A 17500-nucleotide genomic window follows, 5' to 3' on the forward strand; every position below is an offset into this window, starting at 1 on the left:
TTGCACTGAAACAGAAGTAGTGACAGATTCTGAACATCAAGTTTTGACACTGAGTTATTACATATTTGAAATGAAAGGTCAAGCTTAATGCATTGCATTGTGGGATACAACACATCACATCAGATCACCCAGCTGTTGCATACAGAGAATTCAAATTTGGTGGCCAAACTAAATAGCTAAATACTGTAATTAAAATATATACTTTTAAAAAAGTCCCAAAAGTTGCATGGACATGGGAATGGTGACAAAATAGCTAAAAATTTCATTATTAGTTATTATGCATGTAAATAATAAATATATATTATTGATAAATAGTGCACATTCTTACTCAGAACTGCTCTAAACACTCAATGAACTAGACAGAAATCACTCAAGTGACTCTTAAAGGTGTTTTTGGTCATTTCTGCACCTTAGTACTGTCACAGAACATTTTTGTAAGAGTATAAAGAAAACAGAAGAGTCATTCTTGTTTCTGCGTGAGAGAAGAAGAGAGTTCTGTGAGCTGAAGACCAGAGCAGAGCGAGTTTCTGCTTCCACAGAACACTGTTCCCATTAAACATGCATGAGTCTGAAGGCAGGACGTGACACACGGCATTCTGGGAAATACTCCCTGAGCGGAGAACTGAGAGAAAAAGGAAAGAAGGCTTTTCCAGAACACTCTCTGTCTTTATTAGGAAGAGAAACGCTGCCTGCTAAACACATTCTTCATGGAATAAAAGTTGCTTGGGAAACCAGAACACAATGAAGCGAGCCAGAGAACTGCTCTGCTGTTTCACTGATCATTTCATGAAATGCAATGAAAACATTTGGTTACGCATGCAGGTTTACACACAATAAAAGATGTGAGGGGCAAGAAGGCAAGAAACTACAGATGAATTTAATTACAAGTTTTCCATTATGTTATGCAGAAATATCTAATTAAATATTCACTAATTTGCATCAACTTCCAGAACAGAAATCTGAAAACTAAAATAAAGCCAGGTTCAAAAAGTTTACTTAATAAATTTACTTCATAAATTAGAAAATACTACAAAAAAAAAAACGGGATTTTACAATGTTTTAGGAATGAAGTGTTGTAATAAAAAAATCAAGCTGATGATGTATGAACAAACCCCTCAGTAAAAACCTTCAGAATATAGATGGGAATAAAATTGTAAAGTTTGGTGTATGTAAGTGCTCCTAATGTGCAGAAAAAACTTTTACAGATATGAATTGTAATTGAAATATACAGACACAAACAGAAAAAGTGCACAAAAAAAAGGAAAAAAAATATTCTTAAAACAAATAATAAAACACAGCCAGAAATCTCAAAACTGACCAATGCACAAGAAAAAAAAATATTAAGTAAATAATGTTGGTCTGTAGTGTCTTACTTCCATATTCTAGTGGACTGACTTCTAAACATTGACTAAATAAACTTAGCACATGAACAAATTCAGTCTCTCCTCCTAAAAAACTATTAACAGTTTCTGCCTTTTAATTAGTGCACTAGATGTCAGAGTCATTAACAATAACCCCTCAACCTGACCCATATTTCAGTAATGTGCTGGACAATAGAAGAGTGAAACGGGATGCTGAGCAGGACAGAGGCTCTTAAATAGCCTGCCATTTATTGCAGCTGCTGCAGCCAATACAACAGAGAACATGCATGCATTAATGCTCTGAAGCCCAGCTCTGATGCAAAGGGCATCAAGAGCAAAGGGAGCGTCTGTACGGCTGATCTCAGCACTGGCTAACCACACCTTGGTTAATGCAAATGCATGTGTGTTAAGACATGTATGGTTAATGCAAAACAACTTTCCAAACAGGATGCATGCATGATTAACCACACATTTGCATGCTTCTATGAGAAAAACAGAGAGAGAATATTGACAGAGAGTTAATGATTAAATGCATTTCCCCTCTCTTTGGCCTTTGATCAAGTAACTTCTGCTTTCACACTCATGTAAACACACATCAAATCCTAGACATGAATGCGTACTAATAAGAAAAGGACCCTCTAGTTGCACCTACTGCAATCTAACTATTATAAAGCCACTGGTAAACGGTGTCGTGCACGCGCGCTGCACTGTTTACACTACACACGTGTGCGCGTGCGCGGCTGCTTTACCTGCAAAACACGATCAGATGCATGACGATTGACGATTGTTAATAAACCATTTTGAATGCATTAACTTTGATGATTAATGCAGATGTGTTTGACATGCACTAAAGATGTTCAAAATGTCAAAGCACAAATAATAACATATCTGCATATTAATAAATAAAGTGCAGAAATGCAATAAACCGATAGAGGTTTGATTCCGACGCTGAGTCGCATTCAGGTGAGTTAAAGTGTTCAGGTGTTTTCTCTCACCTGGCTGCTCTCTCAGACTCATCACTGATATGATATAATGCGCGATGTCGAAGCAGGGAAACATGGAGATGTTTGACAGCCCCAGCGCGAGCTCGTTTAGATTGAGAAAGCCGAACACATCCATGATTGTGCCGCTTCAGCTTCAGCCTCCCGTCACTCACGCGCTGTAATCGGTCAGTCGGATGATCGGTGTGCTCGGACGCATGCAGCTTCCAGCGGATGATCGGACACACGGAATCAATCCCGCTGATCAACAGCTGATCGGAGCGGTAACCGGATCCGACGCCATTGCTGCCGCGGATGCTGCGAGCTGCCTGGAGCCGAGCACGCGCGCGACCTACGTGACGTCACAGACCACAACTTTTGTTTGACAACACATTCAGTCTTCACATGATTTGGGTCTTATGTACACTATCATCAAATGTTTTTGAAGATAGTTTGAATGTTTTTGTTTTTAAGAATTCTTTGTTTAGAAATACAGCAAAAACACTATTGTGAAATATTTTACATAATACAAAATAGAGCTGCACATCATATATTCAAATAGAAAGCAGTTTTTTATAGTAAAAATATTTCACAATATTACTGCTTTTGCTGTATTTCTGATCAAATAAATGCAGCCTGGGTAAGCCGAAGATAATTTTGTAGAAAAAAAATGTATATATATATATATATATATATATATATATATATATATATATATATATATATATATATATATATATACATATATATATATATATATATATGCTGCATTTCGTCGTTTTTCCTCACAGAGAGACGCCTGCTGCACAGATGAGGAATAACAGAGGGCATTTCTCGCGGTATTTCTCCGGGTGGCGCCATTGTCTAACGCTTCGTCATGGAAACAGAAAGAGCGGGAATATTCTGTAAACGCGCCAACGTCTCACCGGTAGGTGTGTGAAATATTAATCGGATGCGGAAAACGCTTTATTTCTGAGGTAAAATGTAAAAGTTTGATCATTTTGGCCAAAGCAGAAGTGTGTTAGACGCTTCAGACTTTGAGAAACTGTAGGTAGTGATGACCGAAGATTTCTGCGGTGACAGAAAAATGAAATATAAGGAAGATTTCGGACTCATCGGAATGATTGACTTGGGTAATTACCCATAATAACAGCACAAGGTCGTGAAGGGTTAATCAGGTTAGTTAGAGATAGTATTAATTAATTTAAGAAGATTCTCAGTTGAATATTTTGACAGTTGAAAAGTAGGCCTAATATTTATGCCTAAATGTAATTTAATATTTAAACATTAACCTTAAACTTAATACTAAATTGTGTTTTTGTCAGTCAGATTTCTATGTCAATGATAAACTAAATGGGTGTTAAATACACAATAACCAGGTTAATACATGTATAATTTCATCTTATAGACTTTAAACTAATTAAACATCATAGTCATATTATAACCATTAAATTTTTTACTGAATACTTTTGTTTCCACAATAAGCAGATTTTTGCTGATTCTTATCCATTTGAATAAATGTATTTTGAAAATAAAATTATTTAAATTAAATGAAATATTCAAATACTCATTAACAAAAATCAATATGTGTATCTTCTTTTATTTATGTTCACTGTTAAAATTATTGTAAAACCTAACTAGTCTTTCTACTTCTAATTCCATTTTACTTTCAATGTCGAGTTTTAATATCTTACTTGCCATTTCTTTGTAATTTCCCATAAAATTTACAAGCAGTTTGTGAGTAAAAATGGTTTCTACACCAATTTGTGTTTTCAATGTATGTCTGGCATATTTATATACGTTAAACTGCTATTTAACACCATCCAAATGGATGAAAATTTTAGATGCAATTCAAAAACATAAGTCTTAAATTTAGGTGTGAGTGTGCGACTCATATAATTTCAGGTTTTTGTTTTATAAAGGTTTCAGTAGAGCCGTGGTTGGTTGGTTAACTGGTTGTTTGGTGGTTTTCGTCAGTGCTGGTGGTATATCTGACGCAGATGAAGCAGGAATTCGTTAATAACAGACCATCCATTTTTAAAGATGACAGAGTAAGTTTTACTTTCTATTTGATGCCATGTAATTACAGACCTGAGTGCTTTTATTTAACTGTGGTTGTGTGGTGGTCATCGTTGAATTCAAGTCATCTTCCTTCAGATGATTATAGGATTCTTTAGAAGACTAAGAGGGTTCCACTCATGAACATGTGCTGAATTCTTCATGTATTAAATGAGAAGTACTGAACTACTGAATCGTGAAGATTAGAGAGAGGACAGGTTCTGCATAGACCGGTGTGTTTCTTCATTGACCACGTGACCATCATGTGTCCAAACAGCCAATCACACACTTGCTAAATTCAAGACCAGCGAAATTCAGTACTTGAATTCAGTACTTGCTTCATTTAAACTACTTTAATTCATATTTTAATTCAGATCAGTGCTGGAGTTCATTTAGTAGATAATTTTCTTATGGATCTTTTTCACGCATGGACACAACTCAGATTTATTGAAGTAAATACACTATAAGTCTGGAATTTAATTCAGATTTTCACGGCCTGATGCAGCTCGACCCGATACACTTTGACCTGCCCTACATAGCAGTGTTTGTGTGAATAGTGTGTGTCAGTCAGTGTGTAATGGTGTGTGAGTGTTTCGGTGTTTGGGGTTCGAGACGAGTAACCCTTGACCTGATGATGAATCGAGTGATTGAGAGTTTTGAATCTGTCAAACTGGAGAGGATTGTGGGGGTTTTGTCATGTGTCTGACGTCAATACAAAGAGTGTTCATTCAGTATCACTGAGATACTATTATAGTTTCTAGTCATATTTTGAATTAGTTCTTTTTTTTCTGTTTTCATTTTATTTTTGGGTTAATTTTTTAGTCTTTTTTTTTTTTAAATGTGTGTGTGTAACTAAACGTGTGTGTTAAACTAAATGAAAATTTTAGTTATTTTTAGTGAATTTATTAGTTTATTTATTTATATTTTTAATTTATAATTTTAGTTCATAAAGTTGAACTAAATGACAGTTTTTGTTAATTATCTTGTCATTTCATTAGTTTTTTTATGTAATTCATACTGCAGTGAAACTGAGTTTCAGTCTATAACACTTTCTAATCACTATTAGCTGATCTAAGCAGTTTTAACTGAGAAAGTAACTGTGATATTATAATATTAAACACACAGTGGTGCTAGAGACCCCATATTGATCTTTTATTGTCTTGTTCCTCCTCTTGGTCCAGTTAATGCTGTGGGAACTTCAGCACTCATCTGAATTAATATGGGAATTAAACTGGAGTTTAAATAAAGCCCTCAGAACACCCAATGAATTAAAACCCAAGCTTGTGATTAGCTGTTTGGACTGTTAATGATTCAGAAATACACATCAGTCAGATTCGAATTTTAAACCAGTTAGTAGTCATACATAGCACAATAACATTGTGATAGTCTCTCTCTCTCTCTCTCTCTCTCTCACACACACACACACACACTCCTGGTCTTCCTCCCTCAGTCTTTGTTGTTCCATGGGAAAGGAGCACAAGTTAAGGACTTGGGGAATAAGTGTTTGAGTGTGAGCTGATCCTGAATCAGTCATTCAGAGTCTGATGATGGGCTGGAGGTTTCTACTGAAGTATCATCTTGCAGCATTCGATTAATATTTATAAAGCTCTGCAGTGCAGCATCCACTCCGTGAAGAAGATGAAGATGGCATGAACCATTCTTTATCGGTGCATCTGTAAAACACAGAGCTGTATCACAGATGAGCTGTGAATGCATTGACTTCATAACCTTTTATACACAAAATCTGCATGAGATGCATTGCTTGCTTCACTGCGGGGCTAAATCTTAACATTTAAGAATGTGATGCATTATTTTTTCTAAATTCTACATTGAACCAAAATTGTGCTTAAATGTTCATTTGAACGTAATGCAAAAGACTGTAACATGCTACTTTCCATAAAAAGTGATGTTCTGTTATTGTAATTATGAACATGCAGTGTTTTAAGAGTGACATTCCTCCTGTGATCATCTGTTAAACACACTGCGCTCGGAGGTCAGCACAGATCTGAAGGAGGTCACAGATGACCCACATCTGAACAGGCCAAGGGCAGCACGGCTGTGACCTTTAGCCTAGAGGTCACTGTCAGGAGAGAGCAGTAACCCGAGGACGAGGAGTATTTCTGGGCAAACACGTACACAGTTACACAGCGTTTTCAGTATTTCAGATGTTTTTTTTTCAGAAGAATATTTTTGCATAAAAAAAAAAGGTATTTTAAAAGTTTACAATTTTTTTTTTGTATATAAAACTTTTATTCATTTTTGTATTTAAGCACTTAAAACCCTGTTTTTTTATATTATTGTATTATATATTTTTTATATTTTAAATGTTTGTTTTTAAAACTTGTAAAAAAACTGGTATTATTTCAACAGATAAATTATTTTTGAATTTTTAAACAAAACAAAGTTACGTTTTTGAATTCAAATTTCAACCAATGTTGTGTTTTACTGTAAATTTAGAGGAAACTGAGCATTAGTTTTTTTGGCATGAGCATTCGCTCTGATTCGTTCTGTTTGTGTGTCTTTGTGGGAAGCAGCCAAAGAAAGTCACAATGGCGTCTGTGTGAATAAACGCTTTCATCAAGCACAGGCCCCAGCCGGAGCGTTTTCATTTAGGAATTCCTGCTGAATGGACGCTTGGATCAGAGGATGGTTTTGCCTCTAAATCTGACCGAGTTCCTTTGAAAACTTCAGCTTCAGGCAACAAACACAAGAGGTCTGAGCACATTCTTTCCCCTCTCTATCGCTCCCATTCTTTCTTTTCAGTGTTGCATGTCCAATTTCCGGCTCTGTTCCTGCTTTCTTCCTTTTCCAGCGTGTTCAGATTGAAGGTCATTAGCTCAGTGTGCCACTGGACACAGTGTGTACTGTATGAGTGAGTTCGTCTACTCAAGCTTTATTCTGTAAAGCGCAGTGAAGAGATCATTTCTAGGTTTTTTCAATGTCTGACAAGGTTCAGAAAGCAACAATGCAGATTTTGCATCTAGAAGCGTTAGCGCTCACATAGCTACCGTATTTTCCAGGAAATAAGTCTCGCCGTGTCAATATAAGTTGCATCAGTGTATAAGTCACAAGAATAGTGTAAAATACTTGTAACATTTACAAACAATTCTTTAAATATTGCACATGAGTCATATTGACTATTATGCGTGACCGCTCCTGGCCAGCTTTCACAGTATGGAAAAAGATCCGCATGACCATCTTTAATTGTTCCAGAGAAGACAGAAACAGAATCATGTGGGTTTTGAGTTACATGAGGGTGAGTAAATGATGACTTTTCATGTTTATTCCTTCCTCAGACATCAGTATCACACAAATCTGCAGAATCCCACAGCTGATGCATTCCTGATGGATCTTATCTTCCATCTGTTCCCAGGCCGGAGTTGTTTGGGACTTGTTACAATTGGATCGCTTTACAACAACATATCGAGGTTTTAGTCATAAATATCCTGGTTTTATCAGTGCATTTGGGTTCCTTCAGGTGTAACTAGAGTCTCGTTCCACATGCAGGGAGTCTTTCGAGACACAAACCGCACAAACGGGTCTGTATCTGGGCAGGTTACAGACGCCGGGACTGATTTATGTTCTGCAGGTGGCTGTGAAAGGCTTTAAACAAACAAGCCTTTTAGTCGTGTTTTACAACTCAGATACCTCGTAAAACCCTGAAGAGAGTGAGATGAATGCTGAACGCTCTCAGAGAGGAAGTGTGCTGGTGTGTTTGTGAATCGTCTGGCTGGTTTAAGAGGGGTCTTGGTCTGGGGTTTTAGTTTCCTAAAAAGTCTAAATTCACCCTTCCACAAATTAAGGCATTAAAACGTCTTAGAACAGAATGTCTTAAATTCATAAACTCATTGCATTATCTGTTGCATATGCTGCAAAAATTTTCCGTTAATGACTAGTATGTTTTATATTCCAGTACAAATATCAAAAAAATCATTAAATAAAGACATATTTACTTGAGATATAAAATTAAGTTATAAAGTCTTGTTTTCTGAGAGAATGAACAAAATGAAGTGAGTTATATATATATGTGTATATATTAGGGGTGTAACGGTACGTGTATTCGCACCGAACCGTTTCGGTACAGGGCTTTCGGTACGGTGCATGTGTGTACCGAATGACCGAATGCAATATTTTGTGTGCGGAACATAAGTACATTTTCGTGTTTCCAAACGAACATATTAAGTGGCGGAAGTCTCCGCGTTCAGCGTAAATCCCGCCCTGCAGCTGATTCTAAGGCCAGTGACACACTGCCGCGTGGCGTGAGCGTGGCGTTTCTGCGGTGTGTCAGTTGCGTGACGGCTGCTTCACGTTTTCTGTGTCTTTACACACCAGAATCGTGCCTGACGCTGTGCTGCTACTGTAGGTGACAGAGGGAGACCGCCAACAGACCAGGCTCTTGTCTTCACTACAACAATATCTATACTTCCTGTTGAGCATAAATATAAAGCCTACTGATAAAGGACACCGTCAACAGTATTGACGGCAAAATAGACTATGTTTGACAGGTGCAATATGCCAGTGTGTCACTGGCCTAAGGTTTTCAAAAGGCATCACGCGAGTGTGAACATCACTACAACTAGAAAAAAAACGATTGTAATTCAAACGCAGCTCCCGTCGGCATTTAAACAGACCTTTGCTCTTAATTCTGATCGGTCCAACGCAATAACGAAATCTGAGCAGGTCTAAAAACTGAAACTGTTCATGCTGCACTTTACACTTTGGAAAAGTTATTTTTAATAAGGTATATTTTTTAAATATGAGCAGGCCTACAAGCCGGGATTGGTAATGCTGCACTGTAATCATAGTTATTTATTTATATTTTTCATTATATTTTATTGTATAATATTGGTTTGAGACTGAGGGTATTTTATTTAGTGGAGAACTTTGCAGCAGTATTTTATTTCTTATTCTTTTTTTATTTTATATATATTTTATTAAAAAGTATTTTAAAAAAGTGTAAACTAATTGTTAAAAAAAAGTTTAGAGTAATAAACAACCTGCAGTTTAATGTTTGCATTTCTTTCCCTTACTGTACCGAAAATGAACCGAACCGTGATTTTTGCGTACCGTTACACCCCTAATATATATATATATATATATATATAATAACATATAATAAACATATAATCTTCTAGTATTAACCCCATTGGAATGAATGGATTTTAATAAAATTTCTATGAAAGTATAACTCATGTTCAAAATCACCCCAAATTTATAAAACATATTTCTGACCAAAAAAAACTTTAAAACTTAAAATTCTATCCCAAAAGTGTGAGAGATATGTGAAAAAAATCTAAAATATTTTACTAAAATTTCTGACACTAATATGACTCCATAGATAATTTTACAAAAAGCATTTTTGCACCTAATGGCGCTCCATACATAAATGTCCGAACACAAAAAAAAAAAAAAATTATTGGTTGTATAGACAAAAAAAAACAAAAAAATGTGTATTGACGCATTTGCTGTTTCGTGTCTGCACTAAAAACGGATTTTTTTTTTTTATAGAATTGTTAACTTGTATGTATCTCTTCCAGGTCAAAGATGTATTTGAATGTGTTTTTGAGGTTTATAAAGGTCTTTAGAAGTGAGCTTTACCTGATGAACCCTGCAGCACAGTCAGGTTTGAGAGCGCCGCTGTGGGTTGGCTCTGTTTCCCAGCATTCCCTGCGGTCGTAGCCAGAGGCAGATATCAGATACAAGATGACTGAAGAATGCTCTGTTGTTTTTAAGTAGATCTGTGCGAGGGGGTGCCAGTCTGAACCGCTTTCCTGTCACGGTTCCAGGAAGACAAAGCCCATGAAGAGGATCAGATGTCTCAGTTCCGGCCAATCAGAGAGGGATATCAGAAAACCATGAGTCAGTGACTTTACCCTGAGAAACCCTCCAGCAAACATCAATCAACTCTTGCTCGGAAATACACTGCAAAAAAGGACTTTCTGTCGTGTTTTCCAGCCCAAATATCTAAACCTTCTTAAATTACTGGAGATGACTTAAGATATTAAGTCCTGTTTTTATGTATAAAAATGAAGAACAAATGTGGTTTAAAAAAAAGTGTTTTTTTGCTTTGAATTAAGTTTGTTTGTCATTTCAGCTCTCAATCAATTATTTAAAAAAAATAATAATAATTTTGTGTCTTCAGTAAAAGTCTTGATTTAGGAACATATAGATATTTGCACCGGAAAACATTAAAAAAATATTTAATTATTATTATTATTATTATCATTGTATAGGGTTTTTGTCTTATTTTTTATTTTGCTTTGTCTTTTCCTAATATATACACATATATATATATTCACTTGAAAAGGAAAAAATCTTGTTCTCTAATAAAAATATTTAAATTCAGTGAGTTTCTGTTTAAAAACAAGGAATCAGAAAAATAATCTTTTCCCTTTGAAATAAGTTTATTTTTCTGACACCATAAACAATTAGCTTTTTTTTTTAAAAGCATAACATCACTTAATTTCAGTGAATATTTGTACTAAATAAAGGAATAAATAAATGTGTTGATTTATAAATATTTAGATAGTTGTTCTGGAAAAAAAGACAAAAACTAAAAAGGAAGAAAATTGGTTAAGTTTGTAACAAATCTAATATACACTGTATAGCCATGATCTCATTTCATCAAGGCCTGCTGATAAATGTCAGATTTGACAACAATAAGTTGATATGAGCTGGTGTTTCCTCTCATTTACGTCCTGTAGAAACCGAGTCGATGGTGATTGGGAGGATTTAACGTGTCATAGATGTGATCTCTGTCTGCACACACTTTTTCCTGCAGGACGGAAGTCAGGCTCAAGCAGCTAATTGTGAAGAGGAAGGAAGTGATGCTTTAAATAACAGGAAGAGAAACTGTGCCTCACTTGTGCTATTCTACACCTTTCTCCCATCATCCATCCATCCATCTTCTTCCGCTTATCCGGGGCCGGGTCGCGGGGGCAGCAGTCTAAGCAGAGAACCCCAGACTTCCCTCTCCCTAGACACTTCCTCCAGCTCTTCTGGGGGGACACCGAGGCGTTCCCAGGCCAGCCGGGAGACATAGTCTCTCCAGCGTGTCCTAGGTCTTCCCTGGGGTCTCCTCCCAGTGGGACGCGCCCGGAACACCTTCCCGGGAAGGCGTCCAGGAGGCATCCGGAACAGATGCCCGAGCCACCTCAGCTGACCCCTCTCGATGTGGAGGAGCAGCGGCTCTACTCTGAGCTCCTCCCGGGTGACTGAGCTTCTCACCCTATCTCTAAGGGATCGCCCAGCCACCCTGCGGAGAAAGCTCATTTCGGCCGCCTGTATCCGGGATCTTGTCTTTTCGGTCATGACCCAAAGCTCATGACCATAGGTGAGAGTAGGAACGTAGATTGACCGGTAAATCGAGAGCTTCGCCTTGCGGCTCAGCTCTTTCTTCACCACGACAGACCGGTACATCGACCGCATTACTGCAGAAGCTGCACCGATCCGTCTGTCAATCTCCCGTTCCATCCTTCCCTCACTCGTGAACAAGACCCCAAGATACTTAAACTCCTCCACTTGAGGCAGGAACTCTCCACCAACCTGAACTGGGCAAGCCACCCTTTTCTGACTGAGGACCATGGCCTCGGATTTGGAGGTGCTGATTCTCATCCCAGCCGCTTCACACTCGGCTGCAAACCGTCCCAGCGCATGCTGAAGGTCCTGGCTTGATGAGGCCAACACGACAACATCATCCGCAAAGAGCAGAGACGAAATCGTGTCATCACCAAACCTGACCCCCTCCGGCCCCTGGCTGCGCCTAGAAATTCTGTCCATAAAAATCATGAACAGAACCGGCGACAAAGGGCAGCCCTGCCGGAGTCCAACACGCACCGGGAACAAGTCTGACTTACTGCTGGCAATACGAACCAAGCTCCTGCTCCGGTCATACAGGGACCGGATAGCCCTTAGCAAAGGGCCCCGGACCCCATACTCCCGGAGCACCCTCCACAGGACGCCACAAGGGACACAGTCGAATGCCTTCTCCAAATCCACAAAGCACATGTGCACTGGTTGGGCAAACTCCCATGAACCCTCCAGCACCCTGTAGAGGGTATAGAGCTGGTCCAGTGTTCCACGGTCTGGACGAAAACCACACTGTTCCTCCTGAATCTGAGGTTCTACTATCATCCATCATGCATCTGGTTCAGTAAATCTCATGATCTCTCGTTCAACACAGCAGATACGTGAGTCAAAGACAGGAAGTGATGTCATCACGGATCAGTCATCTAGTGCCCACACACATTCATATAAAGCAGCTCTTCTATATAGACCAGCAGTAATTGTCTTGAAATTTACTGTAACTAAAATTAAATAAATAAAAATCTACTACAGTCACATGACATGCAGGTTGAGAAATTAATGTTGTTTGATTGTATGTAAATTTTTACATTATAAAATATTTCATAATTTGATCATTTGAATGTAATTGAATTATTTTTAAAAAAATCTGTTCGTTTCATCAACACTTTTATTGTTTTTATTTTACAATTTACGCGAAGTATACATTTTTATGATGTAGTTGACAACTTTTTTTTTAATTTGTTTTATTTTCAAAATTCCGTTGACATTTTAGGATTTAATTATTAGCTTTTCATCAACTCATCTTGATTGTTTTCATAAAAAAATAAAAAATAAAAAATAAAAATTTTTATGACTCCTGATTCAGCCCAGAACACTTTTTCACTGGAGGAAGTGTTATTATGGATTATAGACTCTATGTGTTTGAGTTTAAATCATCTTAATGCTGGATGTGTTTCATCTTTTGTCTTCTCCAGATGTTCACTGATGGACTGGAGTGCTGTGGATTATTGTGATGTTTTTATCAGACTCTCATTCTGACGGCACCCATTCACTGCAGAGCATCCATTGATGAGACACTGATGCAGTGCTACATTTCTACAAACCTGATGAAGAAACAAACTCATCCTGATCTCTGATGACCTGAAGATGAGCACATTTACAGCTAATCCTCATTTTGGAGTGATTATTCATGACCTCACAGGACCTGGAGTGTCTCATAACAGATGTCTGAATGCTGTACATGTGTAAGACAGTATTTGTGAGCGGTGTTTTCCAGCAAAGACACGTTCTCACACACACATGAAGACTCTCTTGCGTAAGTGACCCGCACACGTTCATCTCGGCCGGGCAGGAACAGACACATAACGCTCTCTGTCTCTCGTTTAAACCTCTTTTCGCTCTATCTGTATTACATCTCTCTTGTGAGCAGGTGAAAACACGACACGGGTTAAGTGTCTCATCACATGTTCATTTGGAAATATGGGTAATCAAGTGCAGCGCATGTTTATTTCTTTCGAGGAAAATCTCTCTGAACAAATGCTGTGAATCATATAATAACTCTTTAATGATATAATTATGTTTCTACTTCAGTTTGGAAGTGGATCAGTGGATATTCCTTGATTTCATGATGGTTTATTCAAACGCATTAGAAGAGGTGAAGTAAATGTAATGAATATGTAATATATTGATCAAAATTCTCCTTATTTTTCTAGTTGACTGTGGAGTTTATGGTCACTCAAAGTTCAAGTTATTCAAGTGATTTATTTTCATATAAAAATACAGCATGCAGTTGCATTAAACAATGGGATAAACATCATTCATGATAATCGTAACTAAGAATCGCAATTACAATTTTAAGAGAATAATCGACAATTATGATTTTTGCCACAATCGTGCAACCCTAATTTGCATGTACATTAACTATGCATGAAATCTGTGCTGTGTTCGCTCATAGACTCAGTTCTGCAGGATTAGGAAGGACCTAACCCTTCAGGAGCAGGTTTGAGCTTGTCGTCCTTCCTGAAGTGGATCAAGGTACAAAACAACACAACTTCCTCTCTTATAGCGTCAGGAAGCGGTTATAGCACTGGAAACTGAGAGCTACTGAGAGACAGTGTCAGTACACAAGTATTTCAGTCTTGTTTTCCAGCACAGATATCTAAATATCCTAAAAAAAGTCACTAAATCTGGAAAATGCATCAAAATGAAGAACAATTTCTGTCAGTGGAGTATGTACAAAATAAAAGAATATTTCTCTGACTCCACTGGCAGATAGTTTTCAAAATGTTGATACATTTTCCAAAAAAATAGCACTTAGTGTTCCTGAAGTAACTGTGTCTTGATTTAAGACTGTTTCTACTGTAAGAAAATAATTATTTAGCAATATATGTGAGTCGTGCGTCATTGGATCGAGAACAACTTTTAAATTCTCTTTCAGTTCCTGAATTTAAATGAAGTGTGTGAGTCAGCAAACAGGATGCAGAATTGCAGTTTCAATTTAAAAGGAAGAAAGTAGAATTAAAATTACTTGAATATGTATAACTAAATAATGTTGTCTATTTGATAGAGGATCTTGTGTCATATTGGATGTTCTTTGAGGATCCTTCCTTTATGGGAACGCTACTTCATGAAATAAGTCATAGTCAATAAGTTGCAGCACTAAAATTACTGGAAGTAAATAAAAACTAAAACTGAACTAAAACTAAATAGTAATATTTAAAAAGAACAAAAACGAATAGAATTGACAAAAGCACATAAAAAATGCTGAACATTAAAAATAAAACCCAGAAAAAAACCCTAAAATATTCAGATTAAAAAATAAATACAAATTGTTCTCAGGGTTTGTAAAATGCATTATTTTATGGGAATGTGTCAGTGATATTCAAGTATTAATCTTTTTTTTAATGCATATAGTTTTTATATTTTCTGTTTTAAGTGTAGTAATTGTGTTTTTGTAATTATATATGTGTGTGTGTGTGTGTGTGTGTGTCTATCATTTCATCAGTTTTAGTTTAAGTAACTTATCTCAAATAAATATTTAATGACACTTATCCTCCTCCAGTATTCATAAAAGCCGAATCTTACAACACTGTTTATTTCTGTTGATCAGCTCGAATCTGTACTCTATAAAGCTCTATAGAATTAAAAGTGTTTTCAAGCTTTGATGTCCTTCCGATGTTTGGAATTCCCATCTCCATGGCAACACCGGATTCCTGCGGAATGATGTCACTGGAACAGAGGAATGTGTGGAAAAAAGGTTTTCTATTCCAGAAACACACCTGCTTCCTCAGACAACAGGAAGATTCTGTTAGTTTTATAGTTTTAACTCGTGATTGGTGCGGCAGAAGAGCGTCTCTTAGTTTTACAAACTCTATTTCAAAAGCTGTTCATGAGTGCAACTAAAATATTCATCAAATATGTTTAACATATTGTTCTTTTTTTTTCAGTGTTATTAAATATTTTAGTAATTTTATTGTGTGTTTGTGAGATGTATATATACTGTATATATATATAAATTTGAGTTTATGCAGTTATGTTCTTGTAATTCAGGCTAAACTAATTGAGATGAGAAATAAAATAAATTTGTATCAGTCAATGTTTATAATATTTTAAGTATTGCATTTTTATGGTTCCAGTTAGCAATTATAACCCTGGTTCACATTCATTAAATGTAATAATGTTAATTAAATAGTACTAATTAAATCACATTTTGATGGATTGATCAGAAATGCAATTATTTTAGATTTTAATTTTTTTCTTTATATATATAAAAATGCTAAGTAATAATTATGAAAAGTGTAAAAAAGAGTCAGTATATTCCTAATAATATTTGTATCATTGTTTTAGTAAAATGAAGATGTAAAAGCCATTTGCATCATTTTTTAAAACCATTATTTAGTTATCTTTATTATTTGATGTTGTAGTATTAGAGATGACTGTCTTCATAGACACAGTGTTGATCTTTGACTCTGGTGTGCGTTTCTTAATCAGGAAGTAGCAGATGGAAGACAGGAAGTGGCATCTCATTGTTCTGTGTCCAGAGGGGCTTCCTCTCTTCTGAAAGCGTCTGAAAGCGTGACACAGATAATAACGCTGACCTTGAACACGACTAAAGCAGCAGACGTGTTTCTGAGACTCATATTTGACTCATTTAGTCTGACAGAGTGAGAATAAGGAGCAGTAATGTGTGTCTGAGTGAGATGAGATGTAAATGATCCGCACATATGAAGAAATCAAGGCTCCTCAGAAGATGTGAGATGTTCTGGAGGCTTGTGAAGATTATTTTAGAGCATCAAGTTTAAATTAGAATGAGAAAAATAGAGATAAAGTACAAATGAAAAGCTTTTGTATTTTATTTCAGATAACATGAATGATATTTCAAGCAACACATTTGTTTTTATTTGTATTTTTATGGCTTCAGTTTTAGATTAAATATCCCTGTTGAAAGCCTCCATCTAAGAAATATGTAATTTGCACAAAACTATACTAAAAAAACGAAATTAACATACATAAAATTATATAATAACATCAACCTAAAAACTGTGTATTCATAACAACAATTATTAATAAATCTAGTACTGGACGCATTTTCAGATGTTTTTCTTGTGAAGTGCATTTCTGTACATTTTTGTTGATGTGTTTATTTATTTACAATAAATAGCACTTGCTGTCATATTTAGTTTAAAGTGTGATGTTTTGAAAAACACGACAGAATGTTCACATCATTTTCAGGTCACTATATAGTCATGCTATCACAGTCAGAAGATATCTTATATGTGTGTACATTTTTAAAGATTTAAGGATTTTTATTATGAAGGATGCAATAATCTCTGTGTTGCTTGTACCTTTTGTTCGGTATGTCATGCTTTTTATACTGTCTCTGTACCACTGAATGAAGTCAGAGTCAGTGTTTAATGTGATCTGACTGAGGTCAGGATGTGAGGACGGATGGTGAAAGCATCAGTTCTGTAAATCTGAGGCATTTGAGACGCATTGATGATCAGAACAGATGGCAGTGTGTGTGAGAGTGTTAATGGACAGCTGATGTCCTGCAGGAGATTCGTCTTATATTGATCTTCTCCTCAGATGGACTTCTCACAGAATACAGCAGACTGACTTCATCTGATGGGCTTCTGTCAAGTATCTTCATATCTAGAACATTTCTTCTGTAACTGGATCTTCAGATCAAACTAAATGTCTTTGGTTCACTCACAACACCCTAACAACTGCACAGCTACATTAAGAACAGGTGTAGGAGATCATTAGGGAAAGTATAAGCTCAGTCTTGTGCATGTG

The 17500-nt window shown here is 36.5% G+C and overlaps 1 protein-coding gene across 1 annotated transcript in view; it reads right to left on the bottom strand.

Annotated features, from left to right (window-relative positions):
* Positions 1-2699, bottom strand: part of LOC132130500 (trimeric intracellular cation channel type B-like) — a 32214-nt gene extending 29515 nt beyond the window's left edge. The window contains exon 1 of the mRNA XM_059542219.1: positions 2357-2699. Within this exon, the coding sequence (XP_059398202.1) occupies positions 2357-2480 (124 nt within the window). The 5' untranslated portion in view covers positions 2481-2699. The remainder of the gene's footprint in view (positions 1-2356) is intronic.
* Positions 2700-17500: the final 14801 nt, after the last annotated feature.

The sequence above is a fragment of the Carassius carassius genome, chromosome 47 (genome assembly GCF_963082965.1).
Source record: "Carassius carassius chromosome 47, fCarCar2.1, whole genome shotgun sequence".
NCBI classification, from domain to species: Eukaryota; Metazoa; Chordata; class Actinopteri; order Cypriniformes; family Cyprinidae; genus Carassius; species Carassius carassius.